General features: G+C 42.2%; 1 protein-coding gene across 1 annotated transcript in view; it reads left to right on the top strand.

Annotated features, from left to right (window-relative positions):
• The window catches only part of T265_08612 (hypothetical protein), a gene marked incomplete at both ends in the record, with an annotated part of 34,201 nt that overhangs the window by 15,569 nt on the left and 3,730 nt on the right, over positions 1–14,902 (top strand). Inside the window, 3 exons of the mRNA XM_009174467.1 lie at positions 2,725–2,991; positions 10,875–11,259; positions 12,965–13,068. Of these exons, the coding sequence (XP_009172731.1) occupies positions 2,725–2,991; positions 10,875–11,259; positions 12,965–13,068 (756 nt within the window). The remainder of the gene's footprint in view (positions 1–2,724; positions 2,992–10,874; positions 11,260–12,964; positions 13,069–14,902) is intronic.

The following is a 14,902-nucleotide window of genomic DNA, read 5'->3' as shown; positions in this document are numbered from 1 at the left end:
ATTTTTTTTAAATGCAAACGCCTCTGCTCTTATGCTAGCTCACAACTCGTCGTGTCAAACAGACTTAGGATGAATGAAGACCCTGCTACTAAGTACTTTGATGTACATCCGTAGGACCCCCGATGAAGGAAGATATTTCTGTTGTTCCAAAGGAAACTCTTTTATTCAAAGGATCTAATATATACATCATGAAGCATGTGTGCGTTAATTCCGGACAAAATATTTCTTTTGGCTTGGTAGTGGTTTGTGCCAACGAGGGAACTGAATGGCCATTTACCGGGCTACAGTACCACGCTTCAGTGCAAGCTCAGCAACACAACATTTCTCTTATATTCGATGACGGAATAAAACGTTTTTTCTCAATGGTTGTATTACTTCCAAATTCTGGCTACTCTCTTCTACTACTACCTAGGTCCCATTTCTCAGTTTGGTTAAAACACCAAAAACAAAGTCAACTAAATAATACTCTAGATTTAGCCTAAAAAGATTAAAGGAGGGCCATAGCTATAAGTGAAACGGTCTGAGCCTGCCGATACGTAACAAGCCACGAATTGTAAGGTTAAGGTCTTGGAGCCGCTTCGGTGTCCAGTTTTCTTCTTAATCACGGAATAAAACACGCAGCAGCATAGAACAAAGTAGCCCGTCGATTCCTGTTGATATCAAAGCCTGTAATCCTTCTCCGGCAAACCCAAAAATTGGCAAGAAAGTTGGATAGACTTATGCCTAGTTCTAGGCTGTACACACTACCTGGAAGGTGGCATTTGTAGTGACAGTCAGCGAATAGATTTATGCAAAACAACTCCGGTTTCGTCTAACGAAAATTGATGCTAAAGGTGGAACTTTGGCCAAGCTCATGTGAGTTTATAAGTTTCCAATGTATGGGAGTTTCATAACCGAACTGAGAGAAATCTTGCCCATATGTCCTTGTAAATTCCTTGGCTTTACGCATCATGTTTTTTCGGTCACCAGTCCTTCAGTCCTAAGATCTTTCAAAGCATTAGGCTGCATATCGTAGACCTCGCAAATTTTGGGTTCCATCCATGTTTCGAGGAGCACCAGTCACAAACTAAGCGCGTGTGCTTAAGTGTGTGTGAAGAAACTATTCAGAATGTGAGCAATGATGATCATTCGCGCCACTGAGCAAAAATAACCAGTTGCTTAGTGACTGGGTGAAGTCAGCTGGCTTCTGTTGAGTCGAGTTTGCTCGATCGATAGCTTTATGCAGGTCCATGTACATTGGGTTTTTATACAACCGGATCAAAGGTGGAAGAGCTGTAAAGTAGGACGAAATAGGGCGCAATTACTAGATACGTATAGAGATTTCGGAAGCAACTACTGCTATTATGTTATATGTTTTTGCGTCACAGTAATATACGCTCACATATATTAAATATCTGTTTCACCAGTCAGCTTAAAACTCCAAAACGAAAGTGAACCCTTGCAAGCACGATTATAAGTGAATAGTTTCTATTGAAATTAAAGAGTAGAGGACACTCTGTAGGCTTCCCTCTAAAAATGGACTCTTCTGAACTGTCATGAAACAGTAGACCTTTAGTTGTTTATCAATAATCTCTGTCAAGATTTGTTCACCCAACGCAACCTGTGTCTGACGATGAATGACATGTGAATAAACCCACTATAACAACATATCTCGTGTCTCAAGAATCAAGTAGGAAGCAAACCAGGCAGGAAAATCCAACCAACAATCATACATCCGCTTTTTTTCAATTTCGTAACTATGCATTCTTACAAAATGTTTCAGAGAAAAAGTCCAGATTAATTTGTTCCGAAATTATCTAGTTTCTGCAGTAATGAGTGATGGATCTCATTCGACGGCAGTACTCCTAAGCCGTTCTGTACATCGAAGTTCAATGTATAGTTATGTCCTTGAATCACTGTTTAAGCTTCTCCTTGAATCTTATTTGCGCTGCTAATTTCACCATCAAAACTTGTGTTCAGAGAGTTTACTGATATGACTTACGTACCACAGGCAAATGAAATCCCAGTGTATTCTCCGCTTTAGCGAATCAACGAAATCTATATTCCGGTATGCTAGAACTAAATGGGTCATAAGTACAGCATAACGAAACAATGTGATAGCAGGTGATTCGGTTGGTCACTGTCGACCACAATTCAGCTATCCAAGAAGTCATAGACAGAGCGATGCATCTACCCTCAAGCTGAGCTTTTCAGCTGATGCTGGCTGCTCGCAACTCACGAAACAGAAGTACTACTTGGGCCACCGAAATCACCTTAGACCAGACAAACGGCGCATCCCAAAATTAACTGCAACAGAATATGTCGTCAGATCATTTGACTGGATTTCAAAGTTTGCTAAGACTTGAGACAAATTCCTTTGCCAGTCCTCCATTATAATGCCAGGCTATTTATGAACCGATCTCTTTTGAAAATAGTTATTACACAAGCTATCAAATTGACAGAGAGGGGTTTTTAACATCACGTAATGTGTAAAACAAAACAAGCTCACTTGAAATGTACACGACTTTTTTATGATTGAGATAGTTTGTCTAAACTCAATTAGTCAATCGAAAAGTGTGTTTCATTCAAATGGCCGAAGCTACACTAGGCTACTTCCACAAATATCTCGGGATATTTACTACTACTTGTAAACTATATCGCAGTTTGGAATAGCCCTGGCACAGTGCTTTCAAAAGTATACCTTTTCAGCATATTTTCGTATAGCTTTATCTATGAACTTTTCAGAATTATTCAAAACCCTCTTTCAATGTGATGTCGAGAATTCCCAATCGAGACTGGCGTAGAAGAGTGAGGAACGGAACACACACTGCGTCATCGACCGCCACCAACGGTGAGGACGAACAGCCTTCGAACACGGAAGATGTTTCACCCAACTATCGATTCTATTGTCAGTTGGCCCACGGAAGCCCCACAGGGATTATCGAAGGATTTAGGACAGTTCGTGAACTACATGCGAAAATTGCAGAGTGTTTTGACCTGGACGTGTCTGATGTAAGTTAAATTTCCGTTGCAGCTAGCATCTAACCCATGTCTTTCAGAATACAAAAAAACTGGAAGTAAATTAAACCTCAGGGAAAACTCGGCATCCATAAAAACAGGCTACACCTTTTCTTTATTGAGTTTGGCTCCGTCTACAGTACTATCAATGATATGGCAACTTGTATAAACGAAGTTCGTATGGATACATGCTGGTTTTTGCTCACTAGTGTTTGCACAACTGTAAAGAATTCGTTTATAATGTAGGTTACTTTAATCCCCATATCCGCATTAATGGGCGCCCCTTATTGCCTCTTTATCAAAAATCACTTATTTTTCAAATGAGATTGAAAACAGTGGTAAAAACAGCAATCGAAGTGCGAAGCTCATATAGCTTTTATTAACACTGGCAGATGGTCTGCTTCTCACAAGCGGTTTTAATCAATTTCTTTCCGTATAATTAGACAAGAAGAATACCCTCAGATTGTTTTAGTACCTTTGGAGGATTTTCGGGTGGTTTGTTACCAGAAGTTGAGGTTTCCCATACTTTTTTGGGCCTACTGTCTACTCCAATGAGAATATACTCACCGTTTACATCGCCTCCAGCCAGGCAGTTTCTGCGACGAATAATCATGTACCAGGTGACGGATTTTCGAAAACCGTGAAACTATTTCCGATTCCAGAACAGCCACATAGGAGAAAAACTCCTTCTGGTACTTTGTTCTTCTGTTTCTCAAACGATGGATGATTCACCCTCGAAAGAAGACGATCTGATGAAAAAAAATATCCCATCGATCAACTAGTTTATCGCTGAAAAATCAGCGCTACTTCTGTAGTATTCACCAACACTAACGGCCTCTGTGTTTTGGACAAGCTTGATCAGCAGTTGAGTTTAATGGCAGCTTGAAGCATGTTGTACAGTTACGATTAACACTGAAAGTAGAAGATTGAAAACGTATATGGACGAGTTTGAGGTAATGACTTTGTAAGATTAAATTACACCTCACTGCGTGTTCATACTGAAGCATGGGTAGTTGGTACATGCACGTAATTACTCCGGTTGAAGTCGCACGGGCTTTGAGATGCCTTTAACTGACAATAACAGTTTTTTCGGCTTTGCTAAGCCTTTCTAGAATGAAACAGCCATATTCCTCCAAAAATATCTCTTGCTGGCCTACGAATGTCTGAATCAGGCATTAGCAGTCTTTTGTTTACCTCGGTAAACCTATCCATTCAATGAAAGGCTTTCGGCAACAATCAACTGAATGATCTTGGCATACATTGTAGGTGATGTTGTTGTAATTGACGAGTAAGTCCAAGAATGCTGTGCGTGACCGAGAAGAGCACTGACAAAGTGGTTTGGTAATCTGAAGACAGCTGCGGTAGAAAAATAGTCACCCACAGACTAACCTTTTAGTGAGGTTGTACGACGGTAGCATTCAAAATAAGTGGATTTAACTTATCGGGGAAAAATCATCAGATTACTTTCAACCATGCGGTAACAGAGCAGGAAAGAGCAGCAATGAGAAAATATTATTTTAACCTTCCACTGGATTATGCAATTATTTTCCCGAAAACTACTGGATTTTCTTCAAACGATGCTAATTTTAGAATATAACGAAAGCTGTCATTGATGGTCCATCAAGCTTGATTGAATGGCAAGTGGACGTAACGTCCTTGACGCCCTCAGGCCTGCTCAAAGAAGTTTTGAACTTGTGCTCTGTTACACCCATTTCAGTTTTGGCGGTTTTTTGGACTTTTTGGGATAGTATACTATCGTCGCAGTTTTTGGCACGTTCTGCGTTGGAAGCAGCTTTTCGAACCACCACCATTTCGGTGAATACCCATCAACAAGGCCGTCATAATTAGCTAGCCATGGACTTGGGTTCAACCGTATCTGGTCTGGAATAGTGAAAAATGTCATCACTCCTTCAGACTCCATTTGGCGTTTTCTAGAATCTCTCACCTGACGCATAGAATGCGTGAGAAGTATGCGGTGAATTTTTGTACTATTCTGATTATTCAAAGCTGATTCATTTGTTGCTACAAACATTCCTAGTGGCTATACTGACTGGGATATGCTACATGCATCCATTGACTCACATTACATTCACGTTTTTGTGAGTTTGGAACATGCTAAACTCATTCACATAGCATAGCAAGAAAGCTTTCATGACAACCGTCACATTTTGTCAGATAATAGAATAACAATTCCTGTTTGTATGTATTGCATCCTTGTCGTAATGAATGGCTGGAAACTAGCAAATATGTGGCTGATTTTGCAAAACAAAATGGTCAACTTTGAGTCATTAAGTTTTGAAAAGTTTCCGAGTCATCTGTCACTTGAGACTGTGATACTTGAAGCTATTTATACAGCACCCCTGTAAAAGGAAAGGCCTACGTCTTCCAGAATAACAATCTTGGCTGGACCTGTTTTTCACTACAAAGTTCTCCCGAAGAAACTATTTCTCCAAAACCGGAGGAAAAGGTTTGGAGTGGCTGATACTCTTCTCAATACGAGAGCTTGTTTTAATAATCTAGATTCACTAGCCGATTGATAGTCTAAGTACTTAGTGTCATGGGTGATACAGTTACAATATCCCGCAATATCAGCTAACTTTCCCCCTGATGCGATTGATCTGTCTCGGACGATCTTCCAGCCAAATATGAGTTACAATTGTGACATTCACAATAGACTAATGAAGTACTGCAGGGTAAGCTGAAGTTTTCTCAAACGCAGTTTCTTTATCATAATCGCGTTCAAAACAAATGACCTTGTTTTTCGTTCTTATTTGAGTTCAATCAAGTGACAAAAACCATACACTGTTGCTTAACTGGATGATAGCAAATAGTCGTTAAACTATCTGTTGTGACCTACTTACTTTTCCTATTTGGAGAGATACGCAAGTGTTCAATAACTGCAGTATTCTAGTCGGACAACAAAAACTATTTCGTCGCGCACCGACAGATGCTAATCAATGGACCCGGATACACCTAAAGACCTGCTGTTCCAATCCAGGAGGCCACGAAACGGTCCGTATCACTTCTGTTAGAAGGAAACATCTAAGTCGAGGAAACACTCTGTTAGCTCCGTAAATTCTCTGTCGAAACGGAGCCCACAGGAGAAAGGGAATATTTGAATACAGGTTTCAATAAAACCACGAATCATCCAGGGTCCAGAAGGTCCCTAAAATGAGGAAGTATATCCTAAGATATTGCAGAAATTTTCTGGCTCTGCAGATTACCTCAAAGTTGTGGGAATTTTGTTTCCGACCACGCGCCTTTTATTGTAGCATTAACATTAATCCTTTCTGACTGGTTTTACCGAGCGCCTTGTGATATGAACATCAGATGACTCTTCGAGTCTAGTTAACGGGCGCTACAGTCAACCTCGAATAAAATATTACCAGGTTTCATTTCGAAAACTGACCTACGCTTCACGTGGTGGCTAACTGTATGTTTATAGGGTAAACGATGTACAGCTGAGTTCATCGTGACGCGATCGATTTCGGCTGTGTCCTGACTTTGATTTCACAGTTGAATGCGCGTGTTGTATGAAAAATGCACAAAATGTGGGGTAGAAAAATTTTCGGTTGCACATGTGCACACGTTTGAGTACGACCACACCAATGTGACTAAGGCCTAAAATAAAATAACCACGATGTCTAGCTCGTGCATATAGGCATTCATTTTCTTCACAAGCTTACCTCTCCGTGATTGTTGATGTCTTCTCTGGATACGACCAAAGGTTGTGTTGTTACCTAATGAAGACCTCATTTTTCCCATATACTTTTCACTTAACTATGGCGAATGATGTTAATCGTAAACTGTTGAATACAACGCACCGACTACGAATGCGAAGAATCTAATTGCTGACCGGTGATGACGAGGTACCCCACCCACGTGGTTGACACAGTTGCGACCCGTCTGTTTCCATCTAGAGAAATGTTCCGAGAATATGTGCTCATCCAGTCCCTGAGTGCGGGTAGGTACTTGGACTTTTGTGGCCAGTTTACCCAGCTCAGCGACAAAACCAAAGTCCATCCATCTAAACTTCGCTATCGGCAGTCTCCTCAAAGTATGCAGATTTTCGGCCAAAGCAGGTACGCTGCAATGTAGTGCTGTATCGCCATGATAAAAAGCGTTGGTGAACGCGAATGTACTGAGACTGCATGCATTCTACCAACCAGAAAGCAGGCCAGTCTTACGGAGTGACACCCTATGTTCCAAATGTTCATTTGTTGCACTGTTTGACCTTTGGCACCAATATCTCATGTAGAACCAAAGTCCCCAGGTGACTTGTAAAATTGTTTTAGTCGCTGTTTTAAAGCTTCTGTTGTGGCACCCAATTTTCACGTATTCACTCATTTATTTAGCCGTTGTGAAGCCAAGAAAGATAATGTGCAAATCGTAATGTGTGGCCATACGAATCTGTCGCAAGGTTTCAGGGGGAAAATTCGTTTTTTAGTCACCAAACTATTTAGCGGATAATACGAGTTTCCATTCCATTTCGCTCATTACAGTGTTCAGTAACAACGAAACGGAGTTCCCCGTTTTCAGTAAGGATCCATGCAACATAGTAATCAAGAATGATGACGCGTGCACTGTTTGGGCATTGTTTGGATTGTCAGTGCATTGCAATATTTGCATCCGAACATTTCACTACTAGAAAACTGGCAACAACTCCTCGAGGGACCAACAATTAGGTGATGGCTGATGGGAAACGCTGTTGTGATCTGCTTACTTTGCAGCAACACGTCTTTCGAAGGTTACCGCATTTCATCATATCATGCGCAAAAAGTCATCTTCAAAGCAAACATCATCGTCCGCCCATCCATATTACGTGACTAGCTGCTGTTTTTGTGGTGAGCATTGACTATCGGTAAATTTGGACTGTCAATTAAGTTAAACTAGAAGAGGCCAGGATATGGATTACCCCGAGGAGGGCTTCAGGTGCACATAATCCAAAATGGAAAGGCAGACGCCGGAGACGGTAGAAAGTTCGTCCAGTGTGCGATGATGCGTGGATTCGCGCTCTGTCAATGACTTTCATTACGTGAATTTAGGTACCATCTAGGGTGGTCCACATCCTACATCCATGCAAACCAATAACGATAGTTAGTCTAGAAGATAAAAAATGCTTAGCCATTGTGGAAATCACATGTGGACTCGAAAGGAACTTAGGGTTATGGAATACTGATAGATCAAGCAGAGTTGTGGCGGATGGGTGAGGAGTCAAGACACACATGTAAGGAATGGGATAGCATCCACCAGTTGTCAACTGGTAGAACGGTCAAGCGGCATGTGAGAAAATGTAGGTTCGAGCTCCGCTCGTGGTCTCTTCTCGGTTCATTACTTCGGGTCCACACGTCACGGAGTAAACGCCACTGTGTGACGTGTGACGCAATCGCTGCTGTGCTAACAGCTAGGTTCCTGAATAGTCAGTCAGGGTTGTGCAACCAAACTCGAATACCCCCGAAGTAGTTAAAAGACTGCAGATCATTTTCACTTTTGAAGCTTGCAATCAGTTATCGTTTATCAGAGTTTAATTTTCAGCCACGACTGATGGGAATACATTTAATCTGGCTTCTTCAAATAACGACTTTGTTCCTGCGGTCAAATAACAAGATAATACAGTTTGCATAGTTTGGCATTATCGTCGGGTTTGTGAGTCAGTTTCTAAAACGACTGACAGTCCGAATTAAGCTTTCGCATAAAAAGACTTATAATTCTCAAAGGTCGTCTTCTGGGTGAACTTTAGGTCTGAATTAGGATGGCTGCATAGTTTAACATTCGCTACTAGTACGGAAAGGTATGATTCGTCTCTGGTAACTTCCAAACACCGACGTTACTTCTGTACTGGACGACGTGAATAATTGTTGGGAGAGTTTGCTGTGAGGGCTCTTCAGTCTTCTAATCTGTATCGTTGGGACAAGCTCATTATTGAAAACCTAATGAAAACGCAATTTCTACGTTATGTGCTCTCCAGACAGCATGAAATCTGAAACTGATCAATGAAAAACTCATTTCCATTTCGTCAAACTCCAGGTTGTACCTTCCATATGAGCGATGAAGCGGACTAAAACTAGGTCAACGGGTATTATGCAAACTCCCGTGGAGTTCTCTTTACTTTTTGTTCGATGGACTTTAGTCGAACCCGCATTGTTTACCTGTGTTGACATTCTGGCTAAGGCTGAGTGCAGTGAAATGAATGACTGATTCTCAGTGTAATGTGACCCGGTTGGAACATACTAGGTACAGGTATTTCCGCATCAAAGAACGCCATGAACACTCCACTTTTGGTTGCAATCACCCGCTAATTCTAAGGTCACCGAAGACTCTCCAACAGCTCACCACAGGTTTCGCCCTCCTCAAGGCTCACCATGTAGCCATAATCTCCGAGTTTCCACCGACCTTAAGGTCTGAGTGAACGTCAGCGCTGAGGCAGTGGCGAGACGAACTCGTGTGAAAGTCAATTTGGGGTGCACGGGAGACTCAGCTGAATCTCTCGGTTTGGTCCATTCTAAACTCCCCTTCCTCACAAAAAAGAGTGCCGGATACACAACGCAAGGGTTACCTGACCGTGATCACTGCAGGTCTTTTTAGCCAGATTTCAATCCCAGCCACTGAGAACGCCAGGACTCAAAACTCGTGCACTTATATGTTTTAGGGCATGGAGTCTTGGGGGTACGGGCAACAAAGCTAGCTGTAAAGAGACCACTGTATGCGATCCAGTCGCAAAATCAATATTCAGCTTGGTTGACATTCACTTATTAAGTTCAAAGGAGACATTTTTCTAAATCTATAGCGTGCTTACATAAAATGCTGCACGAAACACTATGAACAAAGCTGTGGTTACAAACTGAGAGTCGATGCAATAAAAGACCAAAAACCACTTGTATAACCTCCTGGCTACTGTAAGCACACTGTAAACTGATTATGGAGATGTTCATGCTAGGGTCCTACAAGGTAACCGAAGCACTGCTCCAGATGTAATGAACTAACAAGCTGGTTGTGAAATTTGGCAGTGCACACCAACTACCAATGTGCACAACTGTCTCGGTCAAACAAAACAACAAAACCGAACTACTAGTTGCCTAACAGAAACACCTTCAATGTCTCGAAATGTGCCTACCGGGCTGTAGTAGGTACATGTTTGAGTCCTTGGTTCAAGCAGTGGAAGAAAGAAGATTCCGCCTGCGGCCTTAGTCCCGCACACCAGAGTGGACGCTGGACGATATTTACGTCACAGTTCTTCGACGACAACAAATACCTACAGATATCCCCAAAGGCTGAAACTCCAGAGATGCTCCATGCTCGGTTACCAAGCTACCGTCCCCGATGAGTAAATTTTAGACTATCCGGAAGTTCGATGGGAACTGATGAATAAACGCGAATTACTACTAAATGCGGAAGATTCATGAAGTCGTTTTCAGCACTCGGGTACCACCACGGATGATGAAAGCGGCTGCGCTGGAACCGTTCGAGGGACTATTTGAGTCTCAAGTGAGGAAATATGAAGAATGTGACCAATTGAGGTCCAGATAACACACGAAGGTTGAAAAGGCGTTATTCATTTCGTTGAAAGCAACTAGGAGTTCATATCGTAGTTGTGCTTAAATTAAGATATGCACCGTGTACGCAATAAACTTAGCAAAGACTACAACACAAAAACAACACTTGTTTACTTATACGGTTCAAAATGATCTGATAAAATAATACGTGAAAGTAGATAAACCCTCATAGATAAATCCTCATGTCAGAACAAATATCCTCAGTTGGGTAGTTGGTTGCCTATGAAGGACTCTACTGTGTATAATTCCACTCTTGCTTGCTTTTCGATTTGCAAGCAATTTAGCGCTGACCTTTCATGGAATTCCTGACCTATTGATTTCCAGATAATGTATTGTACACTGAATACCCACAAAGTCGACGTAGACAAAGTGATTGGTCACGAAATTGGGATCAACGACTTCCTGTTCGCCCACGTGCGAGGACAGCCTAAAGAAATAACCATTCGAAAGGAAAGTGATTCGTTTGGAATGACAGTCAGTGATACAGGTTGTGGTGTGGTCTTTATCAAACGAATTCAACCCGGCGGACAAATGGCCCACAAATCTGACTGCTGTGGTGGAATGATCCTAGTTGGAGATCAGATAGAACGGATCAACAATATTTCTTTCATAGGCCGTCGCCACTATGAAGTCGCAGCTTACATGAGGAGTATTCCTGTTGGCAACAACTATGTGTTACGAATAGTCTCCCCATTGAAATCACCAATATGTGAGTAATTCGGTAAATCTACAGATCTAGTTGTTTTCCCCGAAGCTTTCAACTGTATTACATATAAAAAAATATGACAAAGGCTCAGTAGAGAAATACAAAGTCAACTAGACCTGCTCTCGTTGCTACGAGGTTAGATATTTGTGTGGATGACAGCCATCAAGCGATGTGCTCAGTTCTGTAAGATTTCGACCACTGGTTTGTCTCTCCTGTATTGCTCAACTCAGAGCTGACTTGCATTTGATTCAATTTCACCTGGAAAATTGGACAGTATGTGTTTGTCTCCGCAAAAATTTGCTTTGCACCCAAGTGAACACGTGGCCTTTCCGGAGATCAAACTAAATCTTGATAAACTAGCGTAGTAACGCAGATAACCACATGGAATAAAAATTTTGTTAAGTATTTTCGGATGTAACCTATACTTAAGGTGACTGAAGCAAACTTAGGACCACACGAAAACAGGAAAATTGATTGTACGTTTTTTCCAGCCTATCTCAGTCAAGACAAGCACCACTAATGACGCTAGCATGACATTTAGTGGCCTTCAGCACATAAACAATAGTATACCGTGTTGTTGTTTACTTCTTCCGAGGCATACTGTTTGCAGAATGATGCCCCTGTTCCAGCTAGACAAACCGATGCATTTAGCAACGTTGACAAAACTGTTCTTGGTTCCAAGTAGATCAAGCTGTTCGCCAGGTTGTGATGTATTTCGCATGAGTTACAACCGTACGAAGCATTCGGTTGTGGAGGTGTTCTAGGAAGAATGAGATGAACACCGTCGTTGGTTAAGAGGTGTTCGGTCCCCGATAAGCCCGACCACACAACTTTGAGCCCTTGCTGAAGTTCAGCAGATGAGCACATCCTCTGTTCGTCAATGGTTGGCGAGCCAGTAGTCACCGTATCAGATATGAGTAACGAGGAATTCACGGCGCCACTTTACCGGTCATATACATTCCAACTGATAAGTTTGGATGAAAGATGAATAGCATAATGTGACTGAGGGTTGCGGAAAGGGATAACATTTTCATACTTGATGCTAAACTCACGGCTTGGTAAGTATAAGATCCTTTCAAGGAGTCTATAATTTACTAAAGCAAACAACCAGTTTATTTACTGGTACATTTGCTACTCAAATGAATTAAAGGCTGGCAAGGTGTCAAAAGGTAAAAGCCTTTGAAGACGCATGTGCACTTGTGACTTCTTAGAGTAAAAGTTTTACAAAGGAGAACATGGTCCGGTTTTGGCATTTTTAGTTGAGGGGGTATAACCCCATACAAAAGGGAAGCGAACATTATGCTCACGAAGAATATTCAGCAAGAGCGGTGGATTTGTGACGATAAAACTAGCTCGATGAGAGTGATCTGTTAGCAAGACCACCAAAGGAATTTTGCATTTTGACTTCTCCAGACTGGGGGTGTGGTAAAATGTTTTCGTGAGAATCTCATGCTGACTGGTGGACTCTCAGAAGAGTGAGTACAGCATTGCAGCCTGAAGGAATTTCTCTGTGGGTTTTCGACGCCACCCAGAGCACTGTCTATTAATCTTCTTGGACGTCTTCACTCATTTCGACCAAACAGCAAATCGAATTTGTCCTATTTCGAACTGAAATTTCTGTTTCCAATGCGGCCGAGTATGCTGTCTAGCAGATTAATGTGCTCGAAATAACTGCTTCATCCGTATTTTTTTCGCTGCGAACACAAAGATGCATTGAATTCACGGTATTCTTCGAACTGCTACGCGAATTATTTTGGTTCGGGAAAACGTACGATCAGACTCCACACAAACGGTGGGATTCGAGAACACATGGTAAGTAGCGGTTCCAGTTTCATTGTTTGCTAGGCGGTTAGAGTGTTCACATTGTTCTTGTTTGAACAGTTTTCGTCTTGTCCCAACAGGATTAATCCGGCCAGTCTATACCAAAGCAATAACACGCTGTACTCGAATTTCGCTTCTGTTGGAGCTCACCACCAGTTCATGCTTCTCGCGGTCCTGGAAATCGAACCGTCGACTACTGAAGGTGATGCCTGTTTGTCACTACCACTCCCCCAGCTTATACCAGACATACTTGCTTTACCACATCTGGGTAGGCTAAAACGCTTGAGTGATGTGGTTGTTACCGGTTGTCAGAGCAAGTTTGACATTATACTCCGGCAGCATGAACGATATGGAGTACCGGGCTGTTTCAAGGACATGCTACAGAAACTAATCGTTCAGCTGTAACAACCTTCCAGTGTCTAGCTGCCATGCCACCCGAAGGAAGCATGAGGGCTGATATATTGCCAGGTTGCTCAAGCATAGACAGGGAAAGTCGAGAGGCTGAGATCGGCTGATATATAGGTTGCTCAAGCATAGACAGGGAAAGTCGAGAGGCTGAGATCGGGTTAGAGCCACGGACCTTCCAATTAGTAAATTCGCTCGCGCACTACTTGAGCCATCTCACCCCAGGAAATAAGCTCCCAAACACCTGATATCACGGCATATGGTGTGAATTATGAAAATTTAATGCACAAATGCTCGAATACCCATGCTAAGAACTGTAAATCAGTCAAACATTCCGTGTTTCACCACTAACCGCTCAAAACACCATTTAAGTTTACGGCATTCTACTGTGTACAGACCTCCCATAGTGCAATCTTAAAATAAGTGCATAATAGGAAATGCTCTCAAGTAGTCTTGCTTCTCACCTTTTCCAAAGTTTTATCAAAGTTAGCTACCTCGAATGACTCCACTCAGTTCAGGGCTTGCCAAACGGAAGGATATCAGCTAATCCCCTAGACCAGTCTCAGGAAATGACCACCTGGTTCAAACACTGTACACCTAAGGCCTCACTAGAGTGGAGTCAGTAATGAGTGGCAAGGAAACGAGAGTATTACTCTGTGACAAAGCGACTTATTTACTTCCAAAAAACGCCAAGATGCCTCGTTTATTAAATCCATGCACCGGTAGTCTTTAGGGCACATGCCGTCATGGCAGTGCCAGCAACTCACTGCTTAAGCTACTCATGAGTAGGACGAGGAATTGCAGATTTCGAGTTCCTTCTAGCTAACTGCGGAACCAGCAGTAGGACGCCAGGTGAGACACAACGGCACCCACTGTGTCCAAACCCAGTACTTCTGAGAAACAGCTGGTGATCAGTACAGAATTGCATAAGATGTTCACCATTGTCATTGCGTTTTGCGTTTATACTAAAAATACCACCGAAGCGAGCTTCCAGTGAACTGAGGCGTCTTAATTGCGGACAGAAATCTCCTGTTATTATGGCTATATCTGAGTTCTTCATGGTCGACAACAGGACGGCTAATTATCGGTATACAGCGTCTTTCAACAAGTCCGAACTACTCCGATGACGTATAAACAAACACGATAAGCAAGTAGCGTTCAGTACTTAGACCAGTTGTTATCGCAGTTGGACGTCTGACAGCACTAAAGCGGCCATTTATGTTTCCAATCGAACAATGAAGCTTCGGCTTGAAAACCTAAGGCTATACCAACGACAGTGCAACTCGCTGCAACCCAATCAGAATCACTCGAAGTTCGTAGTCTTTAGCGTCTAGATAGAGAGGATGCTGTAATTTCAACAACCTCACGTGGATCCTGTTTTAGAATTTCAGAGTACCTAGAATATGCGCAAGAGCGGCTT

This window comes from Opisthorchis viverrini (assembly GCF_000715545.1).
Source record: "Opisthorchis viverrini unplaced genomic scaffold opera_v5_227, whole genome shotgun sequence".
Classification (NCBI taxonomy): domain Eukaryota; kingdom Metazoa; phylum Platyhelminthes; class Trematoda; order Opisthorchiida; family Opisthorchiidae; genus Opisthorchis; species Opisthorchis viverrini.
This window is presented reverse-complemented; position numbering and strand designations above follow the sequence as displayed.